The sequence below is a fragment of the Durio zibethinus genome, chromosome 20, assembly GCF_047325235.1.
Source record: "Durio zibethinus cultivar Kanyao isolate XHJ-2024 chromosome 20, ASM4732523v1, whole genome shotgun sequence".
NCBI classification, from domain to species: Eukaryota; Viridiplantae; Streptophyta; class Magnoliopsida; order Malvales; family Malvaceae; genus Durio; species Durio zibethinus.
The window spans coordinates 5,656,771-5,674,420 of NC_143181.1; the positions used below are offsets into that span (position 1 = coordinate 5,656,771).

Consider the following 17,650-nt stretch of genomic DNA (forward strand, 5'->3'; position numbering starts at 1 on the left):
TAATGGTTGTGTTATAATAAATATTAGATACGATAATTAGGTTTTTTTTAATGAAAATAAATAATTAAATTATTACTTTTATTTAAATGGAATACTTTCCATTTTTAGAAATATATATACACACACACTTATATATTAAAACTTAAACGGAAAAGGACATAATATATATTACAAAAAAAAAGGTTTCATGTTTACTTATTAAAATTTATTTTCCCATGTTGAATATATATTGCCAACTTTCGTTTCTAAAAGGGAAAGAAAAAGGTAGAGCCTATCCATAAAATCCTCCAAGTGTGTTTATATAAGTTAAGGAAGAAGGAAATGACCTACAAGAAACTATAGTGTATATATATGAATAGAGATGTTAGGGTCGTTTTGGTTGGTTTTTGCTTTTGTGGCAGCTGCTGCTTTTGGCAACTGCCGTGTTCATGGTCATGGAAGGAATGTAACATACGATGGCAGATCATTGATCATCGATGGCCAACATAAGATTTTCTTCTCCGGTTCAATTCATTATCCTCGTAGCACTCCACAGGTATCTTATCTTTATATACAAATAGTTTTTATTTTGCTTTTGATTTTTTTTTCCTAATTAATTCTCTCCTGCTGTGAAAGAAAATATTTTTGAAAAATGAATCCATATTTTCTAAGAAAAATGTTAACCAATGCTTAAAGACATGACTTAAAGTGAATTCAAAACCCAATTCAATTTATTCATGTAATTATTATTAAAAAGTAGTACATAATTTGTTTACCGTTCAAATTTCAATATCTATAATTTTTTTTTATTCTCAAATTATAAATTTTTTATACAAAAAAAAACTCAATTTAAAGTGATATTTAAAAAAATTATAATTAATTTTTTAAATTTGATTAAAACAGTGTATAAATTAAATGCAAATAAATTTTCTAAAATACACTTTGTTAATCATACCATTTTTTCATATATTGTTAAGTTCCTGCGAAAGAGAAAGTTTGTACCTTGGCTACAAGCCTTCATGATCATTCATGCAATAAAATCATCTTAGAAGATAGGGTAAGCTAACATTTCCTATGAAATTTGCTGAGAAAATCAAGGGGTTTGACGTGTTACAAGATAACATAGTTAAATCCTTGCTTTTTCCCTACAGAAAACTTCAAGATCTTTATCAGATTGTGGATTTCTTTCTTATTTTATTTTATTTTATTTATTTATTTATTATTTTTAAGTTCTTGCTAACTGTTCATTGATGGAAGACTAGAAAAATGTTGAAAATTGGCTAATCTAATCATCCATCTTTCTCTTAAAAATGGGTCATAATTGGGTCTATAAAAAATGATTGAATATATTTGAGTAATTAATCATAATTCTAATAAAAATTCAAAGGCAAAGTTTAAGCGTCCATCTCAAATTTTTTTTTTTTTGCTACATCACAATTTTATTTATTCTTTGTTGATTTAACATTTATAAATAACTTTTTAATTCTTAATCTATACTTAATTTTTTATTTCTATTTATTTAACTCGCTTGAAAATAATATTATACGTCTAAGTCATTTCGAACCCACAACGTTGAAAAATCTCTTCAACATGTATCCCATGTCTATTAATACTCAATTCTCAAATGATTTTTATAAAAAATGATTTATAAATTTAAAAAATTTCAAAAAATCTATAAATTTTTTTGTAGATTGATGACTTACTCTGAAGTTACAGATGGAGTTATATATATGCTACAATTTACATATTTTTTTTAATTATGGATTTTAATAGAATAAAAAATGAAAGAAACAAGTAAAAATAAAAAAAAAATGATTTAATTTTATTTTCAAATTTTATTAAAATCAATGATTAAAAATATATATAAATTTTTTTTAATTTTATACTGTATATATGTGCGTGTGCGCGAGTGCCTAAAGCTATATTTGATGTAATGTAATAGATGATGAGGATTGAATGAGATAATTCTTTATTGGCAAAAAAAAAAAAAGTAATTCTTTTCCATTTATTTTGAAAAGAGTATTATTAATGAGGTTATCGAATTTCCTTTTTTTTATAAGATGAATTTCTTTTTTCACTTGTGAACTGAATTAATGATTTTACTAAAAAAAACCTGAATTAATGATGAAATTTAATTGCAACACAGTCTCAACTTGACAGTTGGGTGATAATTTTCCAATTTGATCCAAGTATGATGTTTTTAGTTTGTTAAAATTTGCATAAATTATATAAAGATTGAAACACGTCCAAGCATTTAATTCAATAGTAAATATGCTTATTTTTTAATTCAAAAAATTAAATTTGACATCTCTTTTCTTCTTAAATAAATATATATATATATATAAATTCATTGAAAATAACATTTAATCATTTGAGAGCTGAATTTGTTATATGAAAGAAAAGTCAGCTAAAGTTGCAACTAAATTCCAGATGTGGCCATCACTTATAGCCAAAGCAAAGCAAGGGGGCATAGATGTGATTCAAACTTACGTGTTTTGGAACCTCCATGAATCCCAACAAGGACAGGTGATGACTCAACTTCAAATTTCCTTTCCCTCTTTCTCATTTTGTTAATGTTATCGATAGGTTAGTAGAATATTAAATTTTTTATTTAAGCAATTAAAATTTAAATTTTGATAACTTTAAATATAATAAAATATATATTTGAAACAACTGAATTTTATGTATGGTTGAAATCATAAAAAAAAAAAAGTTCTAACATAAAATTCATCAATCTTTAGTGAAATGATAGATTCCATTTTGATTCAATTAAAGTTTTTTTGAAACATTTTGCAGTACGATTTTAGTGGAAGGCGTGATATAATAGGGTTCATAAGGGAAGTCCAAGCCCATGGCCTGTATGTTTGCCTCAGAATTGGACCCTTCATCGAGAGTGAATGGACTTATGGGTAAAAATCATCGCCATTGCCGTTGATGCCATTCCCTTCTTCTTTAGCACTCTCCTCCTATGAACAAATTGACCATAGTTTGATGAGCAAAATTGAGCTTGATGAAACTGATTTTGGTGATGCAGGGGTCTGCCTTTTTGGTTGCACGATGTTCCTGGGATTGTTTTTCGATCTGATAATGAACCGTTCAAGGTAGCTAAACTTGATATCAAAACTTGAGAATATTGATATAAAAAAAAGTTGATCTAATGTTTGTCTCATTAATCACAGTATTACATGAGAAAGTGGGTGACAAAGGTGGTAAACATGATGAAATCAGAGAAATTGTATGCCTCCCAAGGGGGGCCTATCATACTATCACAGGTTTGATTTTGCAATCGAGAGAAAACCCAAAATTCTCTTTGCATTTTTACATGGGTCTAAAAACTTGTACACATAATTTCAGATAGAGAACGAGTACCAAAGGATAGAATCAGCCTTCAATGGGAAAGGGTCACGCTATGTTCATTGGGCTGCAGGCTTGGCTGTGGGACTTGAGACAGGGGTGCCCTGGATAATGTGCAGCCAGCAAGATGCCCCTGACCCTGTGGTTAGTTCTTCCTTTTCTAATATTTCATGGCTTTATCTCAATTTTGATCTATTTTCTTCATCAATATTTTATGGCATATGCAGATCAATACATGCAACGGGTTTAAATGTGGAGTAGAATTTGAAGGACCCAACTCTCCCCGTAAGCCATCCATGTGGACTGAAAACTGGACAAGTTTGTATGTTTTTCATTTTCATAACCTTGAAACTTGAAAAGTCTAATAATTAAAAAAGCATTTGTAATGATCAACCAATTTTCTTTGTTTTGGTTTAAAGCTTGCAAAGATATGGTCAAGAGGTGTTCATGAGATCAGCCACAGATATTGCATTTCAAGTTGCATTGTTCATTGCCAAGAATGGAAGCTATGTAAATTACTATATGGTAAGGACAATCTCTCTTCCTACCTATCTTTAACGGTCTTCAAATATCCAAACCCGAATGATTAGTCTGAAATCAAATTGATTTGACTTTAAAACTTAATAATTTGAACTCAAAATGAATACGTCAATGTCAAAACTAAAAGATTCAAATTTAAAATGACTTGAATCCAAGATTCGTATCCAAATGATCCGAGATGATCCAAGTCAAAATGATCCAACCAATTGCAACAATCAATTAAAAAAATTATTTTCGAATAATATATTCTGTTGACAGTATCATGGAGGAACCAATTTTGGAAGAACAGCAGCTGCAAAAATAATTACAAGTTACTACGATCAAGCACCTCTTGATGAATATGGTATGATTTTTTTTTATTGAATAATTTTAACTTCGAACTGAATTAATGTTGTTTAATTGATGGGTTCAGGTTTAATTAGGCAACCTTTATGGGGTCACCTTAAGGAATTGCATGCTGCAATAAGATTATGCACAAATCTTCTACTTTCTGGAGCATATGAAACTTCATCTTTGGGTCAACTTCAAACTGTGAGAAAACTCTTAGTGATAAGCAAAATTCGTGTCCGTTTAATCTTTGTAGACAAAAAATATATGTTAACGCCAGTTGAAATTTTGTTTTATCTGTTTATGTTAGGCATATTACTTCAAAGGAAAATCAGGAGACTGTGCTTCTTTTCTGGTGAACAATGACAACAGCTCAAATGCTAGAGTCCATTTCCAGAATATTTCATATAAGTTGCCTCCAATGTCCATAAGCATCCTGCCGGACTGCAAGAATGTAGCCTTTAATACTGCAAAAGTAAGACTCAAATCTGCAGTCTTCAGTTTCTCTGTTGGTATCTTTATTTCTTTGACTTTGATGCATCGGTAGCTGGGAGGGTAAATGAATCAAACATGAATGAATTTTGCTATATTTGTGGTTTGTTCGTTAAATTAACAAATCTTGAAATGTTATTCTTAAGCTTTGTAAACGAACAAAAATTAAGTATGTTCACGAACACTTAGCTCATTTACATCTTCGGTTGTAAATAAACCAAATATAAATAGGTTCTTTTAATTAATGAACTCTGAAATATTGTTCATGATTGTTTATTAAGCTTAATAGATAAACATAATCGAACAGAAACCAAATCTATTCAAGAATTGTTGGTCGAAAGTTCAGTTCACATCCTATCCGCAGACAACTGCAAGAAAAATCATCTCAGCTAACTCTCATTAACAGGTAAGCATACAGTACAATACAAGATCAATGATAGTAAGACACAAGTTTGATTCGATTGGGAGATGGGAAGAGCACAAAGAGCCTATCCCTACCTTTTCAAATACCTCGTTGAGAGCCAAAAAATTGCTAGATCATATGAGTACAACAAAAGATACATCTGATTACCTTTGGTACACCGTCAGGTAACCATAGCTCGATGGAAACTGTTGTACATTTAACTTGTCTGAATTATATTAGATACTGAAAACGCTTGACTTTTATGACGAAAATGCAGCTTTCAGCATGACTTTGATGCTCAAGCTGAACTTTCTGTGCTATCTGATGCACATGTGTTACATGCCTTTGTCAATGGAGCATACACAGGTGATTTCATTCATCTATGGTTGATTAATTCATCACCAATCTGATCAAATGATTTCTGTAACATAATACCATTACCTGAAGATTTTGACACGTAAACCAGGAAATATGTAAATGATAGATTTCCTTTAAGGAAATTTTCGGAAGGATAAATCATTTCAGTGTACCAAGTTATCAATATTTCAGAATTGTCATATCAGGAAGAGCAGCAACAAACCAATCGCACATATGCTATTTGTTTCTATTCATCTTCTCCAATTTGCTCATTGCTTTACATGTCTGTTCATTTTATTTTTCTTTAGGATACGCATGCGGTGGCAAAAGGAACTTCGTCCTGGAGAATACAGTTAACTTGAAAAATGGAACAAATAATATCGCCTTACTTAGCGTTATGATTGGATTTCCGGTCATTTAAATCCCAATTCTATCTCCTTTTGTATTTATTTTATTTTACAAAGGATATTGCAGTCTGGGAAAAATTTGCAGATGCTGAAAATTGAATTTTAAAACTGTTAGATACCATGTCTTAAGAACGGCTAAACTACCGTTTTTTCAGTAGTATTGGTGCATCATTGATGGATGTAGGAAACAGATAGCAGAACATGGCGTAAATATTCATGTGGCCTTTGCTTGCCATTTCACTTCTCTCTAGTAACTAAAAGTTTTAGCTTTGTGTGATCTACCACCTACATCGTGATGTAGCGAATCGTCTCAATTGTCATGTATAGGATTCGGGAGCGTACCTTGAGAGTAAGACTGCAGGTATACGGAGTGTGAGGATTCAGAACAAATATCTCAATAACTATCTATGGGGATATCAGGTGATTACTTTTCTCTACGCCAGACTTTCATGCTACATCTGTTTATTATTTTATAAAGATTTAAACAGAGACTTTAATAGCAAAGAAATTGTGTAAATTGTGCTGATGGAGTGATGATGTTGAAATTTTTTCATTTAGGTTGGGTTGTCAGGAGAAAATTTGAGAATATTTACCAAACATGGATCGGATAAAGTTCAATGGAGTAGGTTTCAAGACAAACATCATCGCTTAACATGGTACAAGGTAAGAAAGTTATTATTATATATGCCAGTAAATATGTTTGTCGTCAATGGGATTTTCATTTTCACTTTCGTTTGGCAGACTCTATTTGATGCATCTGCAGGAAATGATCCACTAGCACTGAACCTTGGTTCCATGGGAAAGGGTGAAGTTTGGGTTAACGGTCAAAGCATTGGCCGATATTGGGTCTCAATTCACACACCGGAACACAGGCCTTCACAAACATGGTACAACGTACCTCGATCCTTCCTGAAACCTACAGGAAACTTGTTAGTTCTACTGGAAGAAGAATATGGGGACCCTCTCAGGATTTCATTGGACAGTGTCTCAATTACAAAAATATGTGGACATGTCTCTGAGTCGCATTTGTCCCCAGTGGCTCAAGGTCAGATCAGTGGAGTGAACTATAACAAGGATCATGCCGGAAAACCTAGGGTTCAGCTCTATTGTCCTGCAAACAGAAATATTTCCAGGATACAGTTTGCAAGCTTTGGAACCCCGTCCGGTGATTGCGACAACTATGCCATTGGACACTGTCATCTATCTAATTCCAGAGGCATTGTTGAAAAGGTGATTTTTCTTTTTATTATTATTTTTTTAATGTTTTCTCTCATAGGGATACTTTATTATAGCTTTAATAACTTTTGTAGGTTTGTCTGGGAAAGAAGAAATGTTCCATCTTCCTCTCGGATCAACGTTTTGATGGTGACCCATGTCCGGGCATCCCTAAAACTTTGTTAATCGATGCACAGTGCACATGACAACATCAAAGATGTTAAATATTAATAACCTTTTATATATATATATATATATATATATATTTTTTTTTTTTTCAAGTGATTCCACCTGACTGTAATGAAAACTTTGAAGAACCAACTTCTGTAAGTAACCCATGTTAATAAAAATTTTATGAAAATTAAAGATAAATCATGATAATGTAACTGCATACAATTTTCAATTAAAAAACCATTGTTATCGAATTCTTTATTTTTCCTCATTTTATGTTTTGCTTATAAAATACCTCTAAGTAGGTTGAATTAGAACTGTTTTGGTTGAATTCGCCAAAATTTTTTTTTCTTTTAAAAGGTCTTGAAATGGCAAAGATTTAAGATAAGACTTTGGTAAAGTTCAATGTAGGATTTGTCGATAAAAGTCTCCATTAACAATAATTAAATAAAAATTAAAATAAAAAATGATTTGATAAATCAAGAATAAAAAATTTCAAATAATTTGAACATATTTCAATATTATGAAATATGAAATTATTTTCATCATTTAATGTCAAATTTTTTATGTATAAATGTAATTTTTAGTTAATGATTCACATATTTTTATCTATACATTAATATTTATTAATATATCGATTTTGATTTAATGATTTTTAATTAAAATTTTAAAAATTTGATTTAGAGTAAAAATCTACTTAAATTAGTTTAATTTATATATTTATTTATTTTTAAATCAAAATTAAATTTATGAATTATTTAAATTAAAGTAATATGTTTAAATTTAATAATTTTGATTCAAAAGTTCGAGAAATATAAAAATTATTATAAGCTAGTGGATTATTTTTCTTTGATTTAATGAGTTTTATTTATTTATTTTTATATTTAAAATGGATAAAAATTAAAGGTTAATCCCGTAACAATGATTTTTTTGGTGGGGAAGCGGGTAGAAATACAGAATCAGCTAAAATAACAGCCGTTTCACCAAAACCCAAACGAAGGGCGCTCAAATTGCTCGAAGCCCTCTTTCTCTCTCCCTAACTCTTCTTCGCCTTCAACTTCCCTTCTCTTCCTTTCCGACAATTCGACCCCACAATTTCTCCGCATTTCACTCTCTCTCTAAATTCACCTTTCAAAAATCAAACACCAATGCCAGCTTCTCCTACAGGCAATCTCTCCACCCCCTTTTTTCATTTTCCCTCTCCAATAATAATTCTATTAAATTTACCAAATTACCTGTTTCATTTTTCTACAATTAAATTTAATTAAAATTTTTTTCAACAGATGGTCGGGGTCGATGGAAGCGGCGGAAGCGAGAACAGAGAGCGAAACACCACCAGGAGGAAAACGACGTCGTTCCGGAGGAAGACGAGGAAGAAGAAAACAACAACGAGGACCTAGATAACCACCACGAGAACTCCGGGGATGATGCCGGCGTGGTCGTTACGGATCCATCCTTAGCGGGGCCCAGCGAGAGCGAGGTCCTGGCCGACGGTGGAGTTCGCATCTCGGAGTTCCCCGCCGTGGTGAAGCGAACGGTGAACCGTCCTCACAGTTCCGTAATGGCGATCGTGGCGGCTGAACGGGCGGGTTTGATTGGGGATAGCAAGAGGCACCAGGAGGTGGCGCTGGCGGTTTTGGAGAATGTTTCGCACGGGCAGTTACAGGCAGTTTCAGCGGAAGCTCCTGTTGTTGATCCGGAGAAGTACGTGATTACCCCTCCTCCTATAATAGAGGGGCGTGGTGTTGTTAAGAGGTTTGGGAGTAGGGTTCATGTCCTGCCAATGCATTCAGGTTCGGTGTCGCTCTCTTTCTAATATCTCTATGCTTTAAAATTTTGCCTGCTTTCAGTTTTGAGTCTGACTAGGGCGTACCGAAAGAATAATCTGGAAATAACTCTAAATTTTGAAGGACAACAAGGTTTAATTTCCACAAATTTCTGATAAATGCATGATATAACTAGATTGAGCTTATTTGTGTTAATTGACTAAGTTGTATGAAGATAAGAGGGTTGAAGAGTTTGAAGGGTTTGACTTTCTTTGAATGCTCTTAGTGAACTTAGCCTTTGATATTTGGTGATGAACTTACCTTTTGATATTTGGTGATATTCAATGTTCTTTCTTTGTCAGCCTGTATATTAAGATTTGCTGTTGGAAAAATCTTTTGGGGAAGTATATATTTAAGTTCCTTTATGTATTTGACTGCGGAACTTTATATTGAATTTTATGTGACTTGATAAGTACATAGGGTAAACCTTGGTTTGATTGGAATCTAAGAAAGATCTTGAATCTTGATTTAGTTCAGACGAGATATGGAATCTAAACTAAAACAAAAGTTCAGCAATTTACACTTGGGTTGGTTCTGTTTACATGATATGAGTTTCATGTTATGTTTGTTGCTTAAAGTGTACAAAAACGATATTACCACGCATTTCTTTTTGTTAAGCTCTGAGCTTATCTTGCGTCCTCTTCTATTTCTGCACTAATTTATCTTCTAAGTCGTGTATTAATGTTTGGTTGTGTTTGTGGGATTCCCTTGCGAGCAGAGTGGTTTTCACCAGCCACAGTGCATCGACTAGAAAGACAAGTTGTGCCACAATTTTTCTCTGGGAAATCACCAGAACATACACCAGAAAAATATATGGAATGTAGAAACCACATTGTTGTCAAATACATGGATAATCCAGAGAAGAGAATTACCGTTTCTGATTGCCAGGGGTTGATAGATGGTATCAGTAATGAGGATTTAACTCGAATTGTTCGGTTTCTTGATCACTGGGGAATTATCAATTATTGTGCAGCTGTGTCAAGTCATGAGCCATGGAATGGTGGATCCTACTTAAGGGAGGATCCAAATGGTGAAGTTCATGTGCCATCAGCTGCTTTAAAGTCTATTGATAGTTTGATCAAATTTGACAGGCCAAAATGTAGGCTTAAGGCAGCTGACGTTTATTCATCATTGTCATGTCATGATAATAATTTCTCTGACTTGGAGAACAGAATACTAGAGCGCTTATCTGAAAACTATTGCAGTTCCTGTTCTCAGGCTATTCCTAGTTCATATTATCAGTCACAAAAGGAGGTATGTGACTTTTATGCCCCTGTCAATCTTTATATCTTTCATTCTAAGTCTTAATCCTTCTTTCCATTGTTAAATATGCTCATTATATCATCATGTTCACTGCTTAGCTGACACCACCTTTGAGGTTGGGGCTCAAATGCTGTCGTCATCTTGATCACTCATCTGGCAATATATACTTTTTTAAAATCAGTAGTATGTGAGAATAACATCAACAATGTAAATTGGCTAATTTTAATACTTAAGTTTTGGGGAATTTTTCTATAGCAGATTGCTATATATATGTATATTTAAATAACTAACTTAGTGATTACATCTCTAGTGCGGTTCCATAACGTTAGGAACACTAGGACCTGCTGTACTTAACATTTCCAAAATGTTGTCCTATACTCCTATCCGATAAATATATACTACTGTTGCTTTAATCTATATGAAATGAAAGTCGCTGAAAGTCTATATTTCTTATGTGCTGTGAGGGTCCTAGGTACTTCTATATTTGGTTTTGGCGGTCAAGAAATGAACAACAATAGATTTCTATCCTCATTTGTAGACAAGAAAGTTTCTTGCTAAAGTAAGCACTTGTTTCTAGTAACTAATTCTAGTTCTCCATAGGATGTGGTTTACTGGTTTAGAAAGCTGAGTTAGATAGTGCTTGGCTTGACTTAATTTGGTTTCTGAGCATCTATTAACTCTTTCAGTGAGTAGTTTAGGTTACTTTGGGGTGCATTTTGGATGTAATAACTGATGGTGGCTATAAGGCATATAAAGGACATGTAAATTAGTTAGAAAAGATCTCAACATAATTACTTGCTTAAAAGCATTTAGAAAAGTGAAGCATGAGCTGAACACTGGTTTGATTCCAGTGTAAAATGGCTAAATTTTGATAACTACATTGTGTTGGAGCTAAGTTTAAATAGCTTGTGCTTGAGTCTGAAATGGTAAGGTTGCATGTGAACACAAAGAGCTGAGGGAATTCATAAACTTTGTCTTTCAAGATGTCGGTTTACCTAAATCTTGATGTTGATTATGCTCAGTTGTTTCTATTATTGGCTAAATGACAGGTTGATACGCTACTTTGCTCTGATTGCTTCCATGATGGGAGATTTGTTTCTGGTCATTCAAGCATAGATTTTGTTAGGATAGATTCAACAAAAGATTATGGCGACCTAGATGGAGAAAGTTGGAGTGATCAGGAAACACTACTGCTGCTTGAGGCAATGGAAATTTACGGCGAGAACTGGAATGAAATAGCTGAGCATGTTGGTGCTAAGTCAAAAGCACAATGCATACTTCATTTTCTACGTCTACCCATGGAGGATGGCCTATTGGAAAATATTGAAGTTCCAAGCACGCCCAAATCAATAATTGTTTCAAATGGAGATGGCCGAGGAAGATTGCAGTCAAGTATGAATGGGAGTCTACCAGGTTTATTATTTACTTAGGGTCTTTATCCCTTCATGGAAATGAGGACCTTATATCTGTAAATTTTTTTCTGATTTTTTGCATGCTTTTTAGGGCCCAGCCTTCGTGATGCAGATTCTGAAAGCAGGCTTCCTTTTGCAAATTCTGGGAATCCAGTTATGGCTATGGTATGTGACTAGTTTGTTCAGGCAGCACCTACTTACTCTTTCAATCTTTTATTACAAACTTGAGTTTTATAATTATGAATATAGTACTGTGGAGAGTGAGCATAGAATCAGTTATTTATTTCTCTAATAATGGCCTCAAATTAAAGTTCATTAAGTTATGTTACTTTCATTTATTCTGCTGGTATCCTGTGTAACCATCTTTTGGCACAAGAGAAATAGGGAAGATGGAAATGCTGCTAATATTGGAATTGTTTTTTTGTCTTTTTGCTCAGTCACATAGTGGAATTATGATTAGTATCGAGGCACAATTTTTTGGTGTCATACCAAAGTCTCTTGTAAATATTATTTCCTTTCTGTAACAGGTAGCTGGGATGAGAAAAGTTGTAAAAAGATCAAAGAAAAAATATGAAAGAAGCTGATGAGGGTTGAATTGCTCTCTTAACAAAATTTCCAAATTAGGCACCTTGTATTTTGGAGAATTTCATTTCATCATTAATGGTTTCTATGCAAGAGAACTTTGCCGCAAGAGATCGTGATGAAACTTTAAACAAAGATTGATCTAATTGTATTGCTAGCTTTTTCATACATGGGTCTAACTAGTGGAAAATATTCTAGGTTGCTTTTCTGGCCTCTGCTGTTGGACCAAGGGTTGCTGCAGCTTGTGCCCATGCATCCTTGGCTGCTTTGTCTGAAGATGTACATAAGGAAGGTTCAGGGCATGTTAATAGGTTAGTGCATATCCTCGTGATTCTAAAACCTTCAATGCTATTACGATGAGGTTCTTCTTTAGTGTCACTTTTATTGGTGTATCATGGCTGCTATCCAACTCATGAAGACTATATAAATTAAATATTGAGGATTTCATTGCTTTGACGGGATTGGACCACCTTTAAGCTTTTTGACCAAAATTTCGCATGTTAATTTACTAATTAAGATCTGTTTTGAACTGTGAAGGATGAATACAGAGAGTGTACATAGTAGAGAAGGTGGTTTTCATGGTTCTATTCATAAAAAAGGTAGGCCATAAGTTTAACTTTCATTACTTTCACTATATTTTCATTCTTTTTCTGTACCATATTAGTTTTATGTATGTTGAATTATTTTTGTGTAAAAACTTCAGAGAACTCGACAATACATGGTTCATTTGGTCAAAACGAGGCAGAGGCTCATCCGCTCTCTGCAGAAAAAGTTAAAGCTGCTGCCGAAGCTGGCCTTGCAGCTGCAGCGATGAAGGCGAAACTATTTGCTGATCATGAGGAACGAGAAATTCAAAGGCTATCAGCTAATATCGTAAACCATCAGGTATACTTTGTCTTCTTCATATGCATCTGCTTTTTCAGCCATATATTCCTGGCCATATGCTGAACAATTGTTGACTGAAAAGAGAGTTGACCCTCCTTTAAAGACTTGAAACCAGTACCAAAGATGACTTGTCATGTTGTATTTAACTACATGACGTTATTTAGCCTAAAATATGGAACAAAAGAAAAGCCAAAGGTGCATGCCTTTCTTTTAATAGAATAAACTTAGATATATCTTAAACTTGAAAGATTCAATGAAAAGTTCTATAGCTGTGTATGTGGTTCTGCTGCTTGACCTGCAAATTGTCTATGGATGCAGCTTCTAAGTTGAAGTTTACATGTTTCTTTAGCTCTTGATTCACATATCTGTTACACCCATGGATAAACTAGGTGTGCCTGGCTGGGAGATTGAATATTATGTTTTTTGTTATTACATGCTTTCTGAAACCAGAGGCTACCAAAGAGAATCAAAGCCCTATATAGAGATGCTGGTGCCCATTTAGCATCCCCAATAAGTTAGCTTTTATCATTATTTTTAGATTCTGTGATTTTGGTGGATGTAGGAAAACGCAATGATTAGATGTTCGGAGCTTCCATTGAAAATTCATACTCTTGGGACCTCCTAAACATTCTATTTTGTCTTACCTTTGATTTGTATTGTAGATAAAACTTGTTTTCAATCTGTATCTCAGTTGAAGAGGTTGGAGCTGAAGCTGAAGCAGTTTGCAGAAGTGGAAACTTTACTCATGAAAGAATGTGAACAAGTAGAGAAAGCAAGGCAAAGGTTTGCTGACGAGAGGGCCCGCATTGTATCAGCTCGATTCGGACCTGCCGGAGTCGCTTCACAAATGAGTCTACCTGGTGCTGCTTCCCCCATGGTTAACAATAACATTGGCAACAACAGACAACAGGTAGTGTCAGCCTCAACTTCACAGCCAAGTATTTCTGGATATGGCAGCAGCCAACCAGTACATCCCCATATGCCATTCATGCCACGCCAACCAATGTTTCCAATGGGCCCAAGGTTACCCCTTACGGCCATGCAGGCATCCACTTCAGGTCCTCCTAATGTCATGTTCAACTCCCCAGGGAATACACAACCTACTCTTAATCATCCATTGATGAGGTCAGTATCTGAGACTGGCTCTGGTCTAGGTTGAAATGGAAGAATGGACTGTAAATTTGGATTTTATGGCTGAACTCCATTGGCGTCGTTTCTCAGTTTCTGCACTTTCAAGAGAACGGGTTGCCTGGACAAATAGTGTGAGCATCTTGCAGCTTCTATGTATCGAAGTTACTTGAAGCAATTTTTAGGGCTTTTAACAGCATCGTCATACAATTAAGGTAGCATTGGGATTTAATTATAAAAATTTTAGATTAATTACCCAAAATTAATTTTGTATGATAAATTATTTAAATTTTAGAATATCCCAAGAGAATGGATTCTAATTTGTCTGTTTTCTCTTAGTGACTGAGAAATATCGGTTGACTAGTAATCAAAATCCATTTTAGCCATCAGCACCGCCACATCCGCCGCCACCCATATGGTGACAAGGACGCCAACGGCCACTGCATTGTTATTTTGATTTTTGAAGTTTTAGGAGGAATATTTTGACGGGCAAGATTGACAATAAACATATGTTGGTATTAAATTTAAATTTTATAACTAAATTCTATTTTTATTTTTTTTACACAGGAGATCACGATACAAAAATAAAAAAAAATATATAAATATTGAATTTAAAATTTAAAATTTAAAATTAATTAGATGTTATTTTTAAAAAATAATTATATAAATTAATTTAATTGAATTTTGATTCATTTTATTTTCATTTGTAAAACGTTAGCCGCAGTAGCATTTACACCAGTTTTTCCACACTCATCAGTCGGGCTCCTAAGGGCCAAGTCAACTCTCATTAATTTTTAAATGAGCTATCAATTTTATACGGTGTAATTCTTTATTATTAGTATCATTATTATATATATATATATATATCTAATGATTTTAAAAGATCAAGGGATCTTTAAAAATTGAGACGGACAAGTTTTAGGAAGAGGTTACTGATTTTTAATCTTTTTTTATGTCTTCTCTGACTTAGGTATGAACTAGGAAAAACTACAAATCGAGAAATTAAAAATTTGGAATCGACGAGTAATGCAACTCTCCCCCATTTCTTCCAAAACTCCCTCGTCCGAAAAAGGTTTTCTTGTATCCCCAGAAATTACTCAAACTGTAACCTATCTTCTTGTTTCTTTCTACTTTTTCTAAACATACAACAGAACATGAGGCTTTTGTTTTTAACTATACAGCAGATTGAACATCTGGTCCTTCCATAATGGCCCAACTCTCTTGGAGTCAAAGGTTGAGAGCTGATCTTGAAACTTTAGACATCATCTGCCATTTCTTGTTATAATTTTCCTTTTTCCCCTTGAGCCCAGTTTGCCAATCCATTTGCCAAAAATATCAGTGGGGTAAAACAAGATTAGCGATGGAGGAACGCAAAATTGCAATAGGAATGCTATACATTTTAAAAAATTGAGGTAATTTTTTTAAATAAGAGATAAAATTTATCATTATGTAGACTAGATAAAATATTAAAAAAACTCTCATTTTTAGTAATAAAACAAGATAAAAACTATATTATTAAAATATTGTTTCATTAAAAAAAACCATTTACACTTTTTATTTTATGTTTTATAAAAAAAAAAAGAGTGTACTTTGAATTTTATGGTTTAGGATGTATTTTAAATTTTATTAAAAATTCATGAGAAAAGCAAACTGCAAGCTACAACAAGATCAAACGTCAACGGATAAAAAAGTGTGAAGCTAACAGAAAGAATTGGCAAGTAGTTTTAAGCATAAAATATAAGGAGACGTGGTTCTTTAAGAACCTGAGTGTTGAAAAGCGAACGTAGATGTGACTGTCGCTAGAATTTCCTTTTCATTTTTCTAAGTCTTGATAAAGGAGTTTAACTTTGCTCGTATATTTTTTACTTGAGAAAAAAAAATTAAAAACTAAAAACTCACTTTTTTTCTTTTAAATTTAAATTTTAATTTAATTGATTAATATAATATTTTTAAAAATTATATAATAATTTAAATTTTAAATTTTAATATTTATAATTATTTTTTTACTTTCAAATTATGATATATTTTTATCAAAAATAAAAAACTTGAAATCCTTTCATTTTCATTGGGCTTGTGATGGGAAGAAATGGCAACAAACCCTTAGAACATACGTACAACTTTGGCTATAGAATAACCAAATTCAACAAGATCATTGCAAACCTGTCGTATAAAAGGCATGATTAATTTGATTACCCTGAAAAAAGAGCCTCCAAAAAGGGCTAAACTAACTGTTTCGTTTTTCAAAAAAGTCTAAATCCGGCCCATTCGGCATCAGCCACCGGTCGGGGTGATGACCTAAAAGATGACAAGGATGACGCTGGCGAGCCATAGTACGGCGAAAGTGACCTTCGGCTTGACACCGACCATCGCGACAGCGTCCCAAGGTCCAAAACATAGTCAGGTTCGGGTTTTTGGGTCCTCCTCTTGCTTCTTTTTCGCCTAAGCAATGGTGATGGGAAACACCCGGGTGAAACACATTGTGGTCGGAGCCGGGCGGGTTGATCAAACAGCCAACGTTCGGAGCGGGCACATGGGGTCGAACTAAAAGAGTGACCTCGCGGGTCTGGAGTTAGGAGCAAGTAAGATCCAGCTGGTGGGGGTTTAAGCTTTTGTTGATGAGGAGGCCCTGGTGGAGTTGGCAATGAACGTTGGTTTATGAAAGTTGATGCTGGTGGTGGCAATGGTGGAGGTTGTTGCTTTTTCTGTTTCAGTGGTAATTGTTCCTGTTGTTTTGGCTGTTGTTGGACCTTGGGAACACCAGGTCGGATCTCCCACTTAAAAGGAACAACTCCAGGTTTTTTGAATGAATCATCTACTGCCATTTTTTAACTGAAAATAACTTGCAAAGTAGAGCTAAAAAGTAAATTAAAGCAACTGACAAAACAAACTTTCATTATCTGGAACGAGTCCAGGTCCTTAATATATAGTTGTGGTGGCAACAAGGGATGATGGAAAGTTCAGTCTCCGCGGGATTAAAGGCATGAAGGTGGGGCTGGTGATGGGGTAGATGTAGATGTTGGGTACATGCACGCATTTCAGTTTGACTTCAAGGGTTATTATAGGCCAATTAGATGTAGCCGTTTATGTATTTATATTACATAGTAATTTTTGTATTTGTATCTTATTTTATATAAAAATTTATTATTATTATAATATGAAATATATTTTTTATTTTTTTTTAATTTTAAACTGTATATATATATATATATATATATATATATTGTCATAATTTGAATTACCGGTTCAAGTATAGATCAAGCTAGTTTCAATCACAAAAACAGGAGAAAGTGAACGAGGTAGAAGATTAAA

General features: G+C 33.6%; 3 protein-coding genes across 5 annotated transcripts; 2 read left to right on the forward strand and 1 right to left on the reverse strand.

Annotated features, from left to right (window-relative positions):
- Positions 1 to 242: 242 nt before the first annotated feature.
- LOC111314986 (beta-galactosidase 16-like) lies at positions 243 to 7,280 on the forward strand. The gene is made up of 18 exons (XM_022916599.2): positions 243 to 535; positions 2,410 to 2,505; positions 2,776 to 2,888; positions 3,014 to 3,080; positions 3,159 to 3,251; positions 3,334 to 3,477; positions 3,561 to 3,655; positions 3,753 to 3,858; positions 4,132 to 4,216; positions 4,286 to 4,404; positions 4,511 to 4,675; positions 5,099 to 5,280; positions 5,373 to 5,461; positions 5,761 to 5,864; positions 6,187 to 6,279; positions 6,418 to 6,522; positions 6,601 to 7,089; positions 7,170 to 7,280. The coding sequence occupies exons 1-18, from the start codon at positions 362 to 364 to the stop codon at positions 7,278 to 7,280; spliced, it is 2,430 nt and encodes an 809-aa protein (XP_022772334.2). The 5' UTR covers positions 243 to 361.
- Positions 7,281 to 8,206: 926 nt separating this feature from the next.
- LOC111315657 (SWI/SNF complex subunit SWI3C) lies at positions 8,207 to 14,727 on the forward strand. Of its 3 annotated transcripts, none has more exons than XM_022917553.2 (9): positions 8,207 to 8,412; positions 8,529 to 9,038; positions 9,790 to 10,325; positions 11,384 to 11,747; positions 11,838 to 11,911; positions 12,527 to 12,639; positions 12,866 to 12,927; positions 13,032 to 13,213; positions 13,905 to 14,727. In XM_022917553.2, the coding sequence occupies exons 1-9, from the start codon at positions 8,394 to 8,396 to the stop codon at positions 14,370 to 14,372; spliced, it is 2,328 nt and encodes a 775-aa protein (XP_022773288.2). In that variant the 5' UTR covers positions 8,207 to 8,393; the 3' UTR covers positions 14,373 to 14,727. The 3 variants fall into 3 exon arrangements, with proteins under 3 accessions (XP_022773288.2, XP_022773289.2, XP_089605588.1); XM_022917554.2 differs by having other exon boundaries at positions 8,223 to 8,412; positions 11,384 to 11,726; positions 13,905 to 14,661; XM_089749462.1 differs by having other exon boundaries at positions 8,242 to 8,412; positions 13,876 to 14,661.
- A 1,674-nt stretch (positions 14,728 to 16,401) lies between these two features.
- LOC111315138 (uncharacterized) lies at positions 16,402 to 17,503 on the reverse strand. Its single transcript, XM_022916729.2, has one exon. The coding sequence runs from the start codon at positions 17,161 to 17,163 to the stop codon at positions 16,582 to 16,584; it is 582 nt and encodes a 193-aa protein (XP_022772464.1). The 5' UTR covers positions 17,164 to 17,503; the 3' UTR covers positions 16,402 to 16,581.
- Positions 17,504 to 17,650: the final 147 nt, after the last annotated feature.

What these genes read in the sequence shown, in the direction of transcription:
- LOC111315657 (XM_022917553.2), top strand. An exon ending in ATTATCAGTCACAAAAGGAG is followed by an intron (nt 10,326 to 11,383) that starts GTATGTGACTTT and finishes GCTAAATGACAG; the next exon opens with GTTGATACGCTACTTTGCTC. An exon ending in GGAATCCAGTTATGGCTATG is followed by an intron (nt 11,912 to 12,526) that starts GTATGTGACTAG and finishes AAAATATTCTAG; the next exon opens with GTTGCTTTTCTGGCCTCTGC.
- LOC111315138 (XM_022916729.2), bottom strand. Translation starts at nt 17,163, where the DNA reads ATGGCAGTAGATGATTCATTCAAAAAACCTGGAGTTGTTCCTTTTAAG.
- LOC111314986 (XM_022916599.2), top strand. Translation starts at nt 362, where the DNA reads ATGTTAGGGTCGTTTTGGTTGGTTTTTGCTTTTGTGGCAGCTGCTGCT. An exon ending in CTGATAATGAACCGTTCAAG is followed by an intron (nt 3,081 to 3,158) that starts GTAGCTAAACTT and finishes CATTAATCACAG; the next exon opens with TATTACATGAGAAAGTGGGT. An exon ending in TACCTTTGGTACACCGTCAG is followed by an intron (nt 5,281 to 5,372) that starts GTAACCATAGCT and finishes ACGAAAATGCAG; the next exon opens with CTTTCAGCATGACTTTGATG.